Source organism: Salvelinus sp. IW2-2015, linkage group LG10 (assembly GCF_002910315.2).
Source record: "Salvelinus sp. IW2-2015 linkage group LG10, ASM291031v2, whole genome shotgun sequence".
Taxonomy (NCBI): domain Eukaryota; kingdom Metazoa; phylum Chordata; class Actinopteri; order Salmoniformes; family Salmonidae; genus Salvelinus; species Salvelinus sp. IW2-2015.
The window spans coordinates 5953784-5972560 of NC_036850.1; the positions used below are offsets into that span (position 1 = coordinate 5953784).

The 18777-nt window shown below is 41.6% G+C and overlaps 1 protein-coding gene across 3 annotated transcripts in view; it reads right to left on the reverse strand.

The window, feature by feature from the left end:
* Positions 1–715: 715 nt before the first annotated feature.
* Positions 716–18777, reverse strand: part of LOC111969205 (gamma-butyrobetaine dioxygenase) — a 29582-nt gene continuing 11520 nt past the window's right edge. For all 3 annotated transcript variants that reach the window (XM_023995163.2, XM_023995164.2, XM_023995165.2), the window contains exons 4-8: positions 17675–17873; positions 7131–7236; positions 6656–6852; positions 5103–5269; positions 716–4798 (exon numbers count right to left, since the gene is read on the reverse strand). In XM_023995163.2, the coding sequence (XP_023850931.1) occupies positions 4638–4798; positions 5103–5269; positions 6656–6852; positions 7131–7236; positions 17675–17873 (830 nt within the window). In that variant the 3' untranslated portion in view covers positions 716–4637. The remainder of the gene's footprint in view (positions 4799–5102; positions 5270–6655; positions 6853–7130; positions 7237–17674; positions 17874–18777) is intronic.

The window sequence follows — 18777 nt, forward strand, 5'->3', positions numbered from 1 at the left end:
CACCCTGTAAGTACATCTCCAAGAAATACCCTCTACTCTTTGCGCCTCGCCATGTAAGTAAAATCCCTATGGTGTGTGTATGTATATGTGAACCCTGGTCTGTGGCATCGTGTGTACCCTTCCCAACCATGGTCACGTCCACTAGGCTCCTCCCATACAGGCCCAGCCTGATGTCTTGGCCGTAAGCTTGCTTGATCTTCAAGGCGAGGTCCGTCCGTCCCCCAACTCTGTCCCCTCTGAGACTGTGTCCTTCTCTCGGCCTGGCCTGCTGCCAAGGTCTCATTGGTTGTTTTTAATGGGATGGAGACAGCAAGGGATGTGAGGCACAGCTCTGCAAGTCGATAAGAAAGCAACCAACCGCCCCGTCCACACTCTGCTCCACTCCCTATGACTGTGATGAATATTCTATGTGCTACTACTGTAAAACTCCAGTCTGTCCAAGTCCAAACCGGTGAAACGTTTAAAAAGCATTCTAGTACTGACGGTTGTCACTTTGTTAATAAATGCTACTTCTGCATGGTGCATCAAACACTGCACGTAAAAGCTTTTAAGGTTTCATTCCTTTTGATCCCAAAATATCTTGTGTGGTCAAAGATGTGTGCATCTCTCTTTAGCTTGCCSAGTGAGGCTAAACTACTGTCAAATGTCTTGTCTGTGGTCCTCTGTATTGAATTGCATGTTACTATGGACAGAAAAAATGCTGTACATTCCACCATAAGATGTTTTGCAAAGTGTGGTTTATTCACTAGATGTGCAATACTTTACGTAGTTAGCCAGAGCCAGATCCTTGTTCAGATTTTTTTTTAAATCTTGGCAATTCTGGCTTACAAAGAGCAAAGATTGTAAAAAAAGGACTTCATTGTCGTACATATTTATTGAAGTAAATAAATATGATGACCTATTGTTTGTGCGAAATCACTATTTGGAGATTCTAGAGATGTGTAAACCTACTGCTGTTATGGTTTTGTCTGTTGGAGAGGTGTGTTAAGTCTTCATGTTGTGTCTGTATTGTAGTAAGATAAATAAATCCAATCTAGCCCAACTGTAAGTGGTGTGTATGTGAGTGTATACATGCAGTGTATTGTTTTGCCAGATCAGCAATATATGAATAATACAGCTATATGATCAGGATATTGTTTTTAATGTTTACGTGGCTTTTATTTTTTAGAGATGAAATGCGTGTGTAAGAAACATTGTTACAACTTCCATGAGAGGTAGTTAAAGGTATTTCATTCTTGACAATAAAAACACTGGTGTAAATATGAGAGTAACTGGATGAGGAGTGTCTCAAAACGGTAACAGAACATAATAGTATAGTTTGTTAGACTAGTTACATATAATGAGAACATTACGAAATGGGAGTATTTGAAACCAACCAACCCTATTATTGTGCTAGCTAGCCTACTGCTGTTGAGAGAGAAAGTGATGGAATAATTGAAATGGTTGTAAATATTTGTGTTTGAAATAAGTATTTATAGAACATGTACAGCTTTGGCAATATCAAAATAAAAGTTGTAAACTAAAGCCCTCTATTTTGTCTCAAAGTTTGGAATGAACACTAAAAGGATGTAGCACATATCCAATGTGCATACATATATTTGGAAAACATAAGAATGAAATCTAGAGTAATATTTGTGAAGATTTAATGCAATACTAGCATGGTCTAAGACAATACCCTTTTTTAAAATTAACACATTTGTGAAGGCACTGACTCACATATCACTGCAAATTATTACAATGAGTGCTGTTAGCATTAACTATATGTAATAAAGAATAGACGATTGTAACTGAAAAGCAAATATTTGTTTGTACTGGAACTGGAGTAAATGCCAAGTTGCACGTGTACTGAAGAGGACGAGTTATTTATAATAAGGGTTACATGGAGAAAATCAGACCTCTTTAAAATTAAAATGGAGTGCCCTCCCTTTAGCAAAATATATTGTACCTGCACCTCAGATACGCAGTTTTAGAAACTGTTCTTCATCCTGTAAGCATTACATGGCAATGCCGGAATTTTGATATCGCTGCGGGCCAGAAGCATGCAGACCACCATGGACAAGAGTAGCCTAGGGGTGGAAACATCTCCTTTTATAGTAAAAGCATTGCATTAATCGATCATATTTGCCGGTTTTTAAAAAAGAAGCCTTTTATAAAAATGTAATTAAATTCATAATTTCACATGTATTTTTCAATACCACACAAATTACTGAAATTTCATTCTAAACATTAACAGAGAGGCTTAAGTGTTAATCTTACAATATTTCTCCAATGCCAAATCCGTGTCTTGTTTGCAAATAATTAAATCTGAGACGTCATTAGGAATCTAAACATGGTACTTTCAAAAGTTTGACGTACCTTTCCAACCCAGACAGAGTAGGCTTATCGACACATCAAAATGTAAGCTTTAACTGCTGGCTTCTGTTCTTCCGTGGTTTAACACAACGAGGGAAGGTCACGTGTTTCCCTAAAAGCTGTCTGGGTTTAAACATTATTTTAGCCTACAGAAAGTGAATAGCTTAATCAATTGATAGTGACAGAATGAAATTACTTCCCAAGCAAAGTCTGTTTAGTCTTCTCGAGCTATAAAAGGTTGAATCTCAGCCTCTGAATTTCAAAGAAACGAAACAGTGATATTCCCATATGCATGGAGTAATGTCTTTCCGGGTATTTTACACCTTCATGCTTGTTTCTAGACACAAGCATAAAGCATCTCGGGCCAAGGCACTGTTATACATCACTTTATATAAATCGGATCAGTTTAATTTTATTACAAATCTTAAGCGAACAAAAGTCGGTGCTTTTTGCTATTTTCTTTAATAAAAAGTATGCCGATGGCATCCCCCTTTCATACCCCGTCAATTCGAGTCTTGGTTTTAACTTAACAGCCTGTCATTGACATGGAGGTTGGATATTTAAAGAGCGGGTGGAGTAATTGCGACAAATCTATGGATATAGCATTCTATTGCCTAATTTCATCTATCAAACAGGTAGGCTTACCTCTTATTTCTTAAATAGGAAGAAATAGGTTCCAACACAAAGCCCTCTTGTTGTTAGCAAAGTCTCATTCAAATGAAGACTGCTGAAATGAATTATKCCTACTTTCAGCACCATGAGCTGTCTATTTCTGATTGATTGTGCCGCGGTGGCTGCTGCTTCAAGTTTCAGCGACACGATGTAAGTTACTCGAGTCTGGCTTCTTGTGAGGTCAATGACTCTGATAAATACATCATGGGCGAGAAACATATTGTTGCGCTCTCCTTCTCAAACTGAACAGAACATAAGCTAGTCCATACGCAAGTTGTTTTTTTTTACATTTGTAGAAGCCTCCTGAACTGCCACTGTAGCCCTACACAGCACAGCCAYTGGTTAGGCAGCACACAAAAAGGTTTTTGATCAGCCAGGGGCTCCGGGTTGGAATATCCATTGCGCTGTGTAACGCAGCCAAGTTGTATTTACACCATCATCAGCTATCTTAGAAATATAACTTTGCTCTGTGCTTCTCTGAGCATGCACTTCGTAGCCTATAGGCTATGGATCATTTGATTGAGACTACACTAAAGAGTCTATATGCACACTTGATATTGAGCACCCAGCGAAAAATCAGAGAAAAGTTATTCTAAAACATTGATATTGAAATTTCATAAATTACATGACCCTCCCCCTGGACTAGATAACAAAAARAATGACTAAACCCYCCCCATGACTGAAATTGAAAAAGCATGACCCTCCCCCAATTTCCTTCAGGTAACCATTCTGTAAATTTAGATTAATCCCATAGCTGATGCTTTTATCCAAACTTGCATGTGCATACATTTTACATACGAAGAGTTATTGTAAAGAGAGTTATTAAAAAATAATTGATTTGTGGGGCTGATACTAGTGCTATACACTTTTTTTGTCTTAAGGTTAGATGGCTGAAACTGAACTATACTACTGGATACAAGAGGTAGAAAATGTCAAAAACTTAATCACCTCTTGTTGACGTGACACCCTTAAGACATTGAGAAGTTGATGTAGTAAAGTGCTGCCAAATTATGACCAGCAGAACACAGGCCGATAGAAAMATAGATTAGAGCAAAGGGAAAGATAGGTCAATATTTTCGCTTACACAACCCTAGGAACAAAGGCACTATAGTCTACCGGCTTCATACAGTAACAGACAGATTCTTCATAGGTATGCTACTCATAAACAGCTTCTATGCCTCTGTTAGCACTTATAAAGGGGAGTGTGTATCWTTTAGGAAAGTGCTCAACCCTTTTCCCCATCTTCTTGCACTTTGCCCACTTGTCACTCTGTTCAAAAAACTGGCAGCCATCTTGACTCACACACGAGTAGCCGTAGCCCACTAGACAATTAGCCTCTGCCTCTTTTGGCCGCTCAGAAATTCTGTAGATCAGGGCTCTCCAACCCTGTTCCTGGAGAGATACCCTCCTGTAGGTTTTCACTCCCAGTTGCAACTAAACTGATTCATTCAGCTTATCAACAAGCTAATTAATAGAATCAGGTGCACTAGATTAGGGTTGGAGTGAAAACCTACATGACGGTAGCTATCCAGGAAAAGGGTTGGAGAGCCCTGTTGTAGATTGATGCGGTTCTATATAGTTGGAGGAGGCTTCGCTCTGGGGGCTTGGCGGGTCTAGCTCTCTCCGTGGACAGACTTGCAGAGTATCCGCAGGCGAGACATGACTTCGTCCCAGTCCAGGTAGGCTCCCTCCAGGTGCCTCACCCGGTCTGGGTGGCTCTGAAAGCTCTTCCGCCCATGGAGCAGGCGCCAGTTGTCAAAGGTGACCAGGTCGCCTGCAGGAGGAGGTGGAGGGAAATGCCGACTCAGTACTCAACCAATGTTATACAGATATTTCAAGATGAAAGTTCAAACGAATAGGCTAATAGGCTAACGAATACTAGCACTCTTAAGTGCTAGTAMAGTATGTCACATAAAAGATTAGTCATAGACGGTAAGTCTACCATCTCTACAACATTTGTAACTACAATGAATGAAATATTTTACAATACAATCCTATTCACATTGCCAACTTTTATCCAGGGAAGCTTCACTTGAACTGCTAATGTTGAAGGGGCACACTCATGCACACACACTAACCAGGCTCCATCTTGTAGGTGAGCATGTTTTCTGGTCGCGTCATCAGCTGGACGTAGGCCTTGAGGGAGCTGTAGAAGGCCTGGACCTGGTGCAGGGGGAGGTCCAGCACAGAGTCCCTGGTGGCATTGTTGTAGTTGATCCGGACCACCCGCCCATCACTGTCAACACTGCTCAGAGAGAGGAGGGGTGCCACTGTTAGTAAGTGTGTGTGTGTCAACCTTTAAAAAACGATGAAAAAGATTGCATGTTGGACATCTAGGCCTTGTTGCATAATCAGACTCGGCAGTTGTCAAGTGTCAGATGTACATATCTGATACAATCGTATAAGAACGATCAGTAGCAGTATATATCAATTCCCACAGTGACCTTGCTTGCTCACTTAAAATCATCTTCTTACCCATCAGWTGCAGGCTATGTTCCCTCAAAAAATGTTGGGCACTAGGCAACATTCTGTGCAACTTCCGGGGGGCGTTTACAGTGAACACTGAGGCTGTACCCGCTTTAAGTTACAGTTTTAACAGTGGCCAAGTAGGCCACTGTGGCTATTTGATCATAATGTAGGTCCTACTAGAGTGGCCTACCATCAAAAACAATGAGAAAAAAATGCATCGCATAACAGCCTACAGTAGCAGCAAATGTGTGATGTACAAAGTAGGTCTGTCTACATTCCATGAGACGTTTGAAAAAAAGGCTTGATATTAACCTGTTTAGCTACTTGTCCTTCAGACAAGGAGGTGTCTGAAAATGTTGTGTGCTTTGATGCAAGATTCCACAAAATGCATTATTATTACCTGACTAGCTTTTCAAAGATGACTAGAAATGCACATTTTGTGCTCTTGTAGGAAGCAACCGCTCCCCCATCGTTGACAAAACATTAGCTATAACTGGGCTAATAACTCACTAACTAGCAAAGAATATGAACAAATGTGCACAGGTGGCTACATGCAGCCCTCGCTTTGATCTCAAAACAAGCGCATCTACACACAACCACTCACGCTGTAAACACAGTCCAGTTCAAAGTGAATGGCACAGATCCATATATGGCAATTCAAAGTGAATGGCACAGATCCATATATGGCAATTATATAATTGCCATATATGGATCTGTGCCATTCACTTTGAACTGGACTGTGTTTACAGCGTGAGTGGTTGTGAGTAGTTTGTGTAGATGCACACAACATGTGTCCTGCTGATATTTATTCTGCACAGCAGTCCAAGGGGAGCTGCACTCCTGCGCACAGCTTAGAGTGAACATTGGTTGAAGGTTGTGTATTATACATTTATACTGCGGTTTAAATTCTGAGCAGCAGATGGCGACACATATCCATCAAGCTCCTAAATCACATCCATGTAGCTTTAAAATAATCATGGGAATGTGACTGACTGTCTGTCTGTCTGTGTATATTTTGGTCCATGTGCTACCTGGAGCAGTTCTAGACTGACCTCCTGTCAAGTCACATTAATATGTAAGCTGAGTGATGTCTCTTATGTGTGCAAAAAACAAGCCAATGCATCCATGTCTTATGTATTTTAATGGTGTGGCGCTCACTCACTCTATGATGTGGTTCTTGGACTGCACCATGAAGTCGCAGTAGTCGGACCCTGTGTCGGTGAAGTCCACCCGCAGGGAGGTGAGGGTCCTGAAGGCCTCGGGGTCTTCTCTCCTCAGTTGATCTGCCATGTGGAAGCCRTCCACCGCTTCACTCTCCCCGCCCTCGCCAGCCTGGCTCAGGCAATGCAGGAACTGCACCTGCAAACAGCCATACAGGATATTAGTACCGTTGCTAACAGCCATCCCATACAGGATACATACATCTTACAATATGGGGGGTGCGGACTGTGTGCAGTAAACTGCTTAAAATATATATATATATATTTTGTGTGTGTGTGTGTGTGTGTGTGTGTGCGTGCGTGCGTGCATGCGCAAGAGTGTTTCATCCAGATATGACTCAGGTGTCTGACCGATAGTGGGATAGGAGAGGATTCATGTAGATTTCATGAACATGATGGTGGATACTGTCTACTCACTCCAGGTGGGTAGTGCAGTGCTGGATAGTCAGTGTGGAGACTGAGTTTGCCAGAGGTGTAGGCCACATTGTTAGCCTGGGATTTGTCCTGCACCTGCCATGTGTGCCTGAAAAAGGAATGAGAAAAGTTGAGAAAGGTCCATTATTAATGATTATTAACTAATTGTCTAATCGCAAAGGTGTTGAGCACTAATGGCCAAGGCATTCTCTTTGTAAACATTAAAAAGGTTCAAGAGCAACAGGACATGGAAAAGGTTACTCATCGTCCTACATTTCTAGTATTTTGTTAAATGGATACTGTTGAAATAGTATGTCAATTGTGACCCGATTCAGGAAACTAGGTGTATGTCGCAAGTCATGACTTCACAGGAGAGGCGTTTGAACGTACATTTATTTAAAAAATCTAAATGTGTTTTCAGCCAGAAGTGCCTTCTCGAACATGTGAACTTTCATGCCATCTGTAAATACGAATAAAGTTGTTRAATTAAGAGCCTTGTTGGTTTAGCTAAAGAAAAAGTCAGGAACCTTCCCGCTAGCCATGATTGGCTGGGAGAATGAGTGGGCTGGACATGCCGAGAGATGAGTTTCAGATTGTTCTGCGGTGTAGCATATCTTCTGTCTATAAAATGAGCTGCTCGTTATGCGTAGATAATCCTTTCTACTGCAGTTTTTTTCTAAAGATATAACGTTAGCCATGGAGAACTGCAAATATGTTGCTACTGCTCTCAATAACGTTGCTGCCCTGAATTTATCAGGGGCTATCGACAAAGGTCAGTGGGAAAAAGTTGTGATGGACTACTTTCTGGAGGACGATCGTGCCATGCTGACTCTCTCTGACTCTGAAAATGAATCAGACGATGATGAAATCCCTGACTTAGGTAAAAACATTTTCATTGAATCAGACATTCTAGAGTCTTCTGATGACAGTGATGGCGAAGAAACGGCGATCAACAGTGTTGTTRTCACGGAAGAAGAACACCGAGTTTTGAAATCAGTGGAACAYAACGGGCCAAACAAGCTGTGCAAACTAAAYGGAAACGACACAGGACATCTTATTTAATGAAACGGGTTGCAGTCTGCCGTGAAGCTCTCATCCATGTATATGGGTAAGAATCTAGCTACACTTTCAGATATKATACATTTCTAATTTAGTCAGAAAGTTGTTTTCCTTGAAAGTTAAGACTTGCTGTTAGCTAGCCAGCTGGAGTTTGATGGCTGGCTTGTTAGCTAACGTTAACATTGAACCTAACTTATTTGGTTAACTTTAGCTATGACAATTGGTTTGTATTGCTAGTAATGTTACTCTATGGATTGGGATGATAGTMCATTTTTTAGCTAGCTAACGTTAATGTAACATGTCCAAACATAAGACCCCAAGTTAAAGCTTGCTGTTAGCTACCTAACGTTAGCTGAGGTTAGATGACTGGCTGGCTTGCTAGCTAACATTCATTTAGGTATATGAATTGTGTGTAACATTAGTGATGTTTTCTCAGAATGCCATTTTGCAAGGCTAGTTATAGCCTAATGTTAGCTAGCTAACATTGAACTTATTTGGTTAACTTTAGGTAGCTATGCCAATCGGTTTGTATTGCTAGTTAAAGCTTGCTGTTAGCTAGCCAGCTGACGCTAGATGGCTGGCTAGCTAGCTAACATTACGTGTATGATGTGTGTGTAGTGATGTTCTCAGAATGCCATTTCGCATCTATTGTATAATAATGCTCAAATATTTGTATCTGGAATTTGTCTTTCAGCATCAGTAGGACATGCCTAACTCTCCTTCACCAGAAATACAGGGAGAATGGTCTAATGCCTCCCATCAAAAAGAGAGCTGGCCCAAGCAAGCAAAGGCAGCAGCGCAGTCATCAACTACATGCACCATTTTTTTCATCAACTACGGAGTTGGGGAAACACGTGTGGACCTGAATTGTGATAACTGCTGTGGCCAAAACAAGAACAGGTTTGTGCTCTAGTATTGTRCCTGGCGAACCATGCACAAGCGCCACCACAGTCTRGACCTTCACTTCCTTACAGGCCATACCAAGTTTGCCCCCGACTGTCATCAAGCAGCGCTTCAGAAAGACCAGAGTGAACATTTTGTCTGAGATTGCTGGTGTTGTGAAGGACAGCACTGTGAAATGGGCCAACATCCCACAGCTGGTTGGACTGGAGGATGATACGGTGCTGGTGGAAAGCTATGGCTAGTAACAACACCTGACTCCATACTTCAGGCCGCTGCCACAGATCAAGCAGTACCAGAACTTCAGGTGAAAATCCTTTTCATTGCATTGTATGAGGTGAATCTTCTTATCTAAACTTGGGAGGTGAATTGATGTTGTGCAGGGTTGTAATGTCTACTGATTTTTTGAAAATGTTATTCCCTGTTTTACAGCTTCGAGGCTCTGGAGCCTGGTGTTGTTGTCGCCAAGGAGTGTTCGGACTAGAGGTCGACCGATTAATCGGAATGGCCGATTAATTAGGGCCGATTTCAAGTTTTCGTAACAATCAGTAATCGGCATTTTTGGACATCGATTGTGGCCAATTACATTGCACTCCACAAGGAGACTGCGTGGCAGGCTGACTACCTGTTATGTGAGTGCAGCAAGGAGCCAAGGAAAGGTGCTAGCTAGCATTTAACTTATCTTATAAAAAAACAATCAATCTTAACATAATCACTAGTTAACTACACATGGTTGATGATAMTACTAGTTTATCTAGCGTGTCCTATGTTGCATATAATCGATGCGGTGCCTGTTAATTTATTATTCAATCATAGCCTACTTCGCCAAATGGGTGATTTAACAAGCGCATTCGCGAAAAAAGCACTGTCGTTGCACCAATGTGTACCTAACCATAAACATCAATGCCTTTCTTAAAATCAATACACAAGTATATATTTTTAAACCTGCATATTTAGTTAATATTGCCTGCTAACATGAATTTCTTTTCACTAGGGAAATTGTGTCACTTCTTTTGCGTTCCGTGCAAGCAGTCTGGGTATATGCAGCAGTTTGGGCCACCTGGCTCGTTGCGAACTGTGTGAAGACCATTTCTTCCTAACAAAGACCGTAATTAATTTGCCAGAATTGTACATAATTATGACATAACATTGACGGTTGTGCAATGTAACAGCAATATTTAGACTTAGGGATGCCACCCGTTAGATAAAATACGGAACAGTTCTGTATTTAACTGAAAGAATAAACGTTTTGTTTTCGAAATGATAGTTTCCGGATTTGACCATATTAATGACCCAAGGCTCGTATTTTTGTGTGTTATTATATTATAATTAAGTCTGATTTGATAGAGCAGTCTCACTGAGCAGTGGTAGGCAGCAGCAGGCTCGTAAGCATTCATTCAAACAGCACTTTACTGCATTTGTCAGCAGCTCTTCCCTGTGCTTCAAGCATTGCGCTGTTTATGACTTCAAGCCTATCAACTCCCGAGATTAGGCTGGCAATACTAAAGTACCTATTAGAACATCCAATAGTCAAAGGTATATGAAATACAAATGSTATAGAGAGAAATAGTCCTATAATAACTACAACCTAAAACTTCTTACCTGGGAATATTGAAGACTCATGTTAAAAGGAACCACCAGCTTTCATATGTTCTGAGCAAGGAACTTTTTTACATGGCACATATTGCACTTTTACTTTCTTCTCCAACACTTTGTTTTTGCATTATTTAAACCAAATTGAACATGTTTCATTATTTATTTGAGACTAAATTGATTTTATTTATGTATTATATTAAGTTAAAATAAGTGTTCATTCAGTATTGTTGTAATTGTCATTATTAGAAATATMTATATAAAAATCGGCCAATTAATCGGTATGGGCTTTTTTTGGTCCTCCAATAATCAGTATCAGCGTTGAAAAATCCTAATCGGTCGACCTCTAGTTCGGACTGTCGGGACCAGGTTTCAGCTGCTGCGCAACGCTGACGTCCTTCAGCCCATAGATGGTCTGCCTGTACAAGCACCACCTGGACTGGACACAGCTAGACAAACAAATCTTTTTGAGAAGATCAGGGAGTTATGCAACAAAGAGGCTATGGACATCACATGCCCTGCACCAAAGTCAAGGGCAGGACAGAAACATGCTCTCCGAATATAGATTCCCTTGTTCATGCGTGGTAATGTAGATTCCCTTGTTCATGCGTGGTTCGGACGGACCAGTCATCAGCACTATCTGCAGTGCTTCTATTCAAATGATTCTCTCCTAACACAATCAGGGGTAAAGTGGCTGAGCAGCAGGATAAAACAAAAACAATAGTAGCAGCAACGTATGTCATTTAGAAGCTTCTGATAGGCTAATTGACATAATTTGWGTCAATTGGAGGTGTACCTGCGGATCGATTTCAAGGCCTACCTTCAAACTCAGTGCCTCTTTGCTTGACATCATGGGAAAACCAAAGAAATCAGCCAAGACTTGGTTCATCCTTGGGAGCAATTTCCAAACGCCTGAAGGTACCACATTCATCTGTACAAACAATAGTACGMAAGTATAAACACCATGGGACCACGCAGCCATCATACCGCTCAGGAAAGAGATGCCTTCTGTCTCCTAGCGATGAACGTACTTTGGTGCGAAAAGTGCAAATCAATCCCAGAACAACAGCAAAGGACCTTGTGAAGATGCTAGAGGAAACAGGTACAAAAGTATCTATATCCACAGTAAAATGAGTCCTATATCGACATAACCTGAAAGGCCGCTCAGCAAGGAAGAAGCCACTGCTTCACAACCGCCATAATAAACCCAGACTACGGTTTGCAACTGCACATGGGGACAAAGCTTTTTGGAGAAATGTCCTCTGGTCTGATGAAACAAAAATAGAACTGTTTGGCCATAATGACCATCGTTGTTTGGAGAAAAAAGGGGGAAGCTTGCAAGCCGAAGAACACCATCCCAACCGTGAAGCACGGGGGTGGCAGCATCATGTTATGGGGTGCTTTGCTGCAGGAGGGACTGGTGCACTTCACAAATAGATGGCATCATGAGGTAAGAAAATTATGTGGATATATTGAAGCAACATCTCAAGACATCAGTCAGGAAATTAAAGATTGGTTGCAAATGGGTCTTCCAAATGGACAATGACCCCAAGCATACTTCCAAAGTTGTGGCAAAATGGCTTAAGGACAACAAGGTCAAGGTATTTGGAGTGGCCATCACAAAGCCTGACCTCAATCCCTATAAAGGATTTGTGGGCAGAACTGAAAAGATGTGTGCGAGCAAGGAGGCCTACAAATCTGACTCAGGAATGGGCCAAAATTCACCCAACTTATGTGGAGGAGCTACCCAAAACGTTTGACCCAAGTTAAACAATTTAAAGGCAATGCTACCAAAAACAAATTGAGTGTATGTAAACTTCTGACCCACTGGGAACGTGAGTAATAAAAGCTGAAATAAATCCTTCTCTCTACTGTTATTCTGACATTTCACATTCTTAAAATTAAATGGGTGATCCTAACGGACCTAAGACAGGGATTTTTTACTAGGATTAAATGTCAGGAATTGTGAAAAACTGAGTTTAAATGTATTTGGCTAAGGTGTATGTAAACTTCTGACTTCAACTGTATGTGTGATAAGTACGTGTGTAACAGTATATAAAGTATGTTAATGTACTGGTGTGCATTTTGGCAGTGGTATAAAGTACTTAAGAACTTAAGTATTTTGGGGGGGTATCTGTACATTACTTGACTATTTATATTTTTGGCACCTTTTACTTTTACTTCACTACATTCCAAAATAAAATAATGTACTTTTTACTCCATACATTTTCCCTGACATCCAAAAGTACTTGTTACATTTTGACAGGAAAATTGTCCAATTCACACACTTATCAAGAGAACATCCCTACTGCATCTGATCTGGCAGACTCACTAAACAGAAATGCTTCGTTTGTAAATTATGTCTGAGTGTTGGAGTGTGCCTCTGGCTATCTGTCAATAATTTAAAAAAACATTTGGTTTAATATAAGGAATTTGAAATGATTTATACTCAAGTATGACAATTTAGTACTTTTTCCACCACTGGATGTGGCTGGGGGTTATAGGATTTATTTCACATCAATTTTGACAAGTGTGTCTGGGTAAGTGTCATCTAGTATTTATCAAATATTTTTAGCATCTGGACCACTTTCTGTTTACCTGGAATTTTTCCCTTATTGTAGGCTACTACCACTTTTAGTCTTAATCTTTACTACACTACTCACTGTTTAGCACATGACCTCATGTGAATCCTTAAAGAGATGAGGGGGCTGACTTAAGAGGGTGTGAACAATGCTGAATGGGTGTAGACCAAGTATTCCCAAACGTGCAATGTCATCATGGGTATGCAAATTAAAAAAATTATTCACATTAAATAAGGTTTTTAAAAATGAGGGTTTTTTCTTGTCTGAGTAGCCTCGTTTCACTGACAAAAATCAAATTAAACCATCAGCGAAATAACAACACAATGTCAAATACAGGTAGCCTAGTCAAATAATTAACATCCAATCACATTAACCATTACTCTCTCGCGGGAATTCCACTAACGGTCCGTATGTAGCCAAACGTAGCTGCTGCTCATGTTGGTATCTGTACTGATGGCGCAAAAGCCATGACAGGGAGACATAATGGAGTGGTAACGCGCGTGCAAGCAGTTGCTCCCGACGCAACTTGGGTACACTGCAGCATCCACCGAGAGGCTCTTGCTGCCAAGGGAATGCCTGACAGCTTGAAAGACGTTTTGGACATTACAGTGGAAATGGTTAACTTTGTTAAAGCAAGGCCCCTGAACTCTCATGTATTTTCTGCACTATACAATGATTTGGGCAGGGACCATGTAACGCTTTTACAACATACAGAAGTGCGCTGGTTATTAAGAGGTGAAGTATTGACACATTTTTTTTTTATTGAGGGACGAGCTTAAAGTTCTCTTTACTGACCATCATTTTTACTTGTCTGACCACTTGCATGATGACAAGTTTCTCACACGACTGGCCTAGTCGGGTGATGTTTTTTCTCGTCTGAATAATCTGAATCTAGGATTACAGGGACTCTCCGCAACTATATTCAATGTGCGGGACAAAATTGAGGCTATGATTAAGAAGTTGGAGCTCTTCTCTGTCTGCATTAACAAGGACAACACACAGGTCTTTCCATCATTGTATGATTTTTTGTGTGCAAATAAACTCAAGCTTATGGACAATGTCAAATGTGATATAGCGAAGCACCAGAGTGAGTTGGGTGCGCAATTACGCAGGTACATTCCCGAAACGGATGACACAAACAACTGGATTGGTTATCCCTTTCATGCCCCGCCTCCAGTCCACTTACCGATATCTGAACAAGAGAGCCTCATCGAAATTGCAACAAGCGGTTCTGTGAAAATTGAATTTAATCAGAAGCCACTGCCAGATTTCTGGATAGGGCTGCGCTCAGAGTATCCTGCCTTGGCAAATCGCACTGTTAAGACACTGATGCCCTTTGCAACCAGGTACCTATGTGAAAGTGGATTCTCGGCCCTCACTAGCATGAAAACTAAATACAGGCACACCGTGTGTGGGAAATTATTTAAAACTGAGAATCTCTCCAATACAACCCAACATTGCAGAGTTATGTGCATCCTTTCAAGCACACCCTTCTTATTAACCTGTGGTGAGTTATACACAAGGTTTTATATGTAAGATGGTGAAATAAAGAGCAATTATTGATTATTATTATTATTTGTGCATTGGTCCTATAAGAGCTCTTTGTCACTTCCCACGAGCCGGGTTGTGACAAAAACTCACACTCATTCTTATGTTTAATAAATGTATCGTATAGTGTGTGTGTGGCAGGCTTACAATGATGGCAAAAAACTAAATTTGAGAGTGTGCTGACCCTGGTGCTAGAGCAGCTGGAGGTTGAATGTTTGAAGGGGTACGGGACTATAAAAAGTTTGGGAACTACTGGTGTAGACAAAGGAGAGCTCTCCAGTAGGTACCAAAAYATTCAAAGGCCCTTTTCTCAAAAGTGAGTGTATCAACTTTCAAAGCAGAATTACTTTCCCATTGTTCCTCAAAAATGCTGTGTATGATATACCATTTTGTTGCGCTGAGTCTCTACTTTTATCCAATGTAAAAAAAAAATTGCTACATAAGACCAAATCCAGCTGATGAATCACAATTATACTAGGTCTCTTCTTTGCTCTTGGCATGGAGTCTCTGTGSTCAAATATATGCAAATATGTGCACTGGTATTTTGTTGTGTCTCTTGGGTTGTTATTGGTGGAAGACATAAATACTGCAGCTTCTTTCTTTTTTTTTTATCATTAAAACKGCAGCTTCTTTAATGACATGTCTCTTGCTTTGGTTCGCAGCTGTTAGCTTCCACTGACCTGGGCTTATCTGCTGGCTGTGGGATGCTTGTTGTTCCAACCTCAGCTTTGATTATTGACCAACATGCAATCGTTGGAAAACTAACTGGATGATCTACAATTAAGACTTTCCTACCAACGGGACATTGAAAACTGTAATATCTTATGTTTCACAGAGACGTGGCTGAACGACGACACGGATAATATAGAGCTGGCTGGCTTCTCTGTGCATCGGCAGAACAGAGCAGCTACGTCTGGTAAGACGAGGGGCGGGTGTGTGTGTCTATTTGTCAATAACTGCAGGTGTGCGATGTCTAATATTAAAGAAGTCTCGAGGTATTGCCTGAGGTAGAGTACCTTATGATAAGCTGTAGACCACACTATCTACCAAGAGAGTTCTCATCTATATTATTCGTAGCAGTCTATTTACCACCACAAACCAATGCTGGCATTAAGGCTTCACTCAACAAGCTGTATAAGGCCATAAGCAAACAAGAAAATGCTCATCCAGAAGCGGCACTCCTAGTGGACGGGGACTTTAATACAAGCAACCTTAAATCTGTTTTACCTCATTTCTACCAGCATGTCACATGTGCAAACAAAGAGAAGAAAAAACAACTCTGGACAATCTTTACTCCACACACAGAGACGCATACAMAGCTCTCCCTCGCCCTCCAGTTGACAAATCTGACCATAATTATATCATCCTGATTCCTGCTTACATGCAAAAACTAAAGTAGGAAGTACCAATGACTCGCTCAATACGGAAGTGATCAGATGACGCGGATGCTACACTACAGGACTGTTTTCCTAGCACAGACTGGAATATGTTCCCGGGATTCATCCAATGGCATTGAGGAGTATACCACCTCAGTCACCGGTCTTACTACACCGGCTCTGACGCTCGTCGGATGTGGCAGGGCTTGAAAAATATTACGGACTACAAAGGGAAACCCAGCCACGAGCTGCCCAGTGACGCGAGCCTACCAGACGAGCTAAATGCCTTTTATGCTCGCTTCGAGGCATGCATGAGAGCACCAGCTGTTCCGGACGACTGTGTGATCACTCTCTCCGTAGCTGATGTGAGCAAGACCTTAAAACAGGTCAACACTCACAAACGGATTACCAGGACGTGTACTCAAAGCATGCGTGGACCAACTGGCAAGTGTCTTCACTGACATTTTCAACCTCTCCCTGACCGAGTCTGTAATACCTATATGTTTCAAACAGACCACCAAAGCCAAGCTTCCTTACATCCAGACCCTATATACCAGGCGGTGTCAGAGGAAGGCTCAAAAAATTGTCAAGGCCTCCAGTYACCCAAGTCATAGACTGTGCTCTCTGCTAATGCACAGCAAGCGGTACCAGAGCGCCAAGTCTAGGACCAAAAGGCTCCTTAACAGCTTCTACCCCCAAAACCCATAAGACCGCTGAACAATTAATCAAATGGCCACCCAGACTATTTACATTGATCCCACCCCCTTTGTTTTGACACTGCTGCTACTCACTGTTTATTATCTATGCATAGTCACTTTACAAAGTACCTCGACTAACCTGTACCCCCGCACATTGACTCGGTACCGGTACCCCCTGTATATAGCCTTACTTTTTGATTTGATATGTTTACTTTATTTAGTAAATATTTCCTTAACCAACAATGCAGTTCAAGAAATAGTTAAGGGCTTATAAGTAAGCATTTCATGGTAAAGTCTACACCTGTTGTATTCGGCGCATGTGAAAAATAACATTTGATTGAGTGTATTGGGTAATACCTCGGGCTTAATGTCCCCTGGATAAATTTTAGACTGGCCTTCCAGTCTTTGTCCCTGTGCAAGCATTACTGAACTAGAACAGCCCAAGTTGAGATGGATTGAGGCCTCACCTACCAAAACTCAATTAGGTTACATGTCCATAAAACCTCTGGTTAATCCAGACTGAAGGTAACAATAGTAAGTGTAGCGTTCAGTCTGGTTTAACCAGGCTGCCCGTGTCATCCTCAGTATACAAAGGAGCGGATAGCTGAGAGTAGCAATGGTTTCTATAATTAGGATGTTTAGGAAAAATCGACAACAAACGCACCCTAGTAAATCTGCTGCGGTGAAAATATAAAGCTGTGTGGAAAATGCAGAGCTTTTAGAAATGATATCACCGTGGTTTGGTTTAAGAGTATATGACGCTAATAAAGTCAGAGGGAAAGGTTTCTCACCCATAGAACGTCAGTCGGAGGTATCCGATCCTCTGGCTGAGGCGGGCCACCTGACCCTGCTCCACCGGCGCCCCCTTCAGGTAGACGATGCCCACGCGACGTAGAGCCAGCAGCCAGGCCAGGGCRGCCTTGTCGTCGTGGAGGACCTCCTCGAAGTTGGCCGTGGGGATCCGCAGCTCTGAGTCCCAGTACACACGCTCTGAGAGAGCCAAGGAGATAGATGCACTTCATTAAAGTATTGTATCATCCTGTATGGTCTGTATCATACCGTCCTGTATCGTATCAGTTTGTCAAAGTTCCCAGATTTTTCCKAAATTCCAGTTGGAGGCTCCCCAGAATCAGGAGGGAATAAGCTGRAAGGGAATCTTTCAACTGAAAATCCTTGAGGCAGGATTTCTGAAAAACCTGGTAAATTTCCGTMATGTCAGAATTTTGCAATGCATAGAGAGTGCAACTTCTAACTCTAGAGATACAAATTTCGGCCATTTTCTACCAATATTGACAACTGACAGTTTCTGCTCTGTGCAGTGATTGAACTGCAGGTTGGGGACAGAATAGAATGTCCTGGTTTGTTTGCCTTGGTTTCAGGACAGCTGAGGTTGTCAAAACCATATGGACAGACACCACAGCCTGTCAATGAACAATGGACTCTAACGGCAATATGTGTAATGCTCCCGGTCACAGTCTGTACTGTCTGTATATAATGTGTCTGTGTGTCCATGAAACGTTTCCTCCTAGGGATAGGAGGGAGGGAGGCCAGCTCGCTACGGTTCAATAATCTGTGAGGAAGGGAAAGGGGTGAGAAGAGTGCATGTCTCGACTGACAGCAGTGGAAAAAGCCTCCCACTGCTTCGCTTTGCACCAAGCTGGCTTCAGCCCTTTTTCCATAGAGGCTCTCTCCAGTGGCTCCTGCATTGCAGACACAGCTGCCGAGCTCATTTAGTGTGTGTGGCTGTGTGTATGTGGGGGGGTACAACAAACCTCTTCAGTAGCAATTCATCAGGATTAAGTGGAGAGAAAATCCAAGTCAGATGTTAGAAAGCTTGACTTTGCATCAACTCAGTTGATGTAATTATTTGTGTGGCGTAGTCAATGGATTTTGC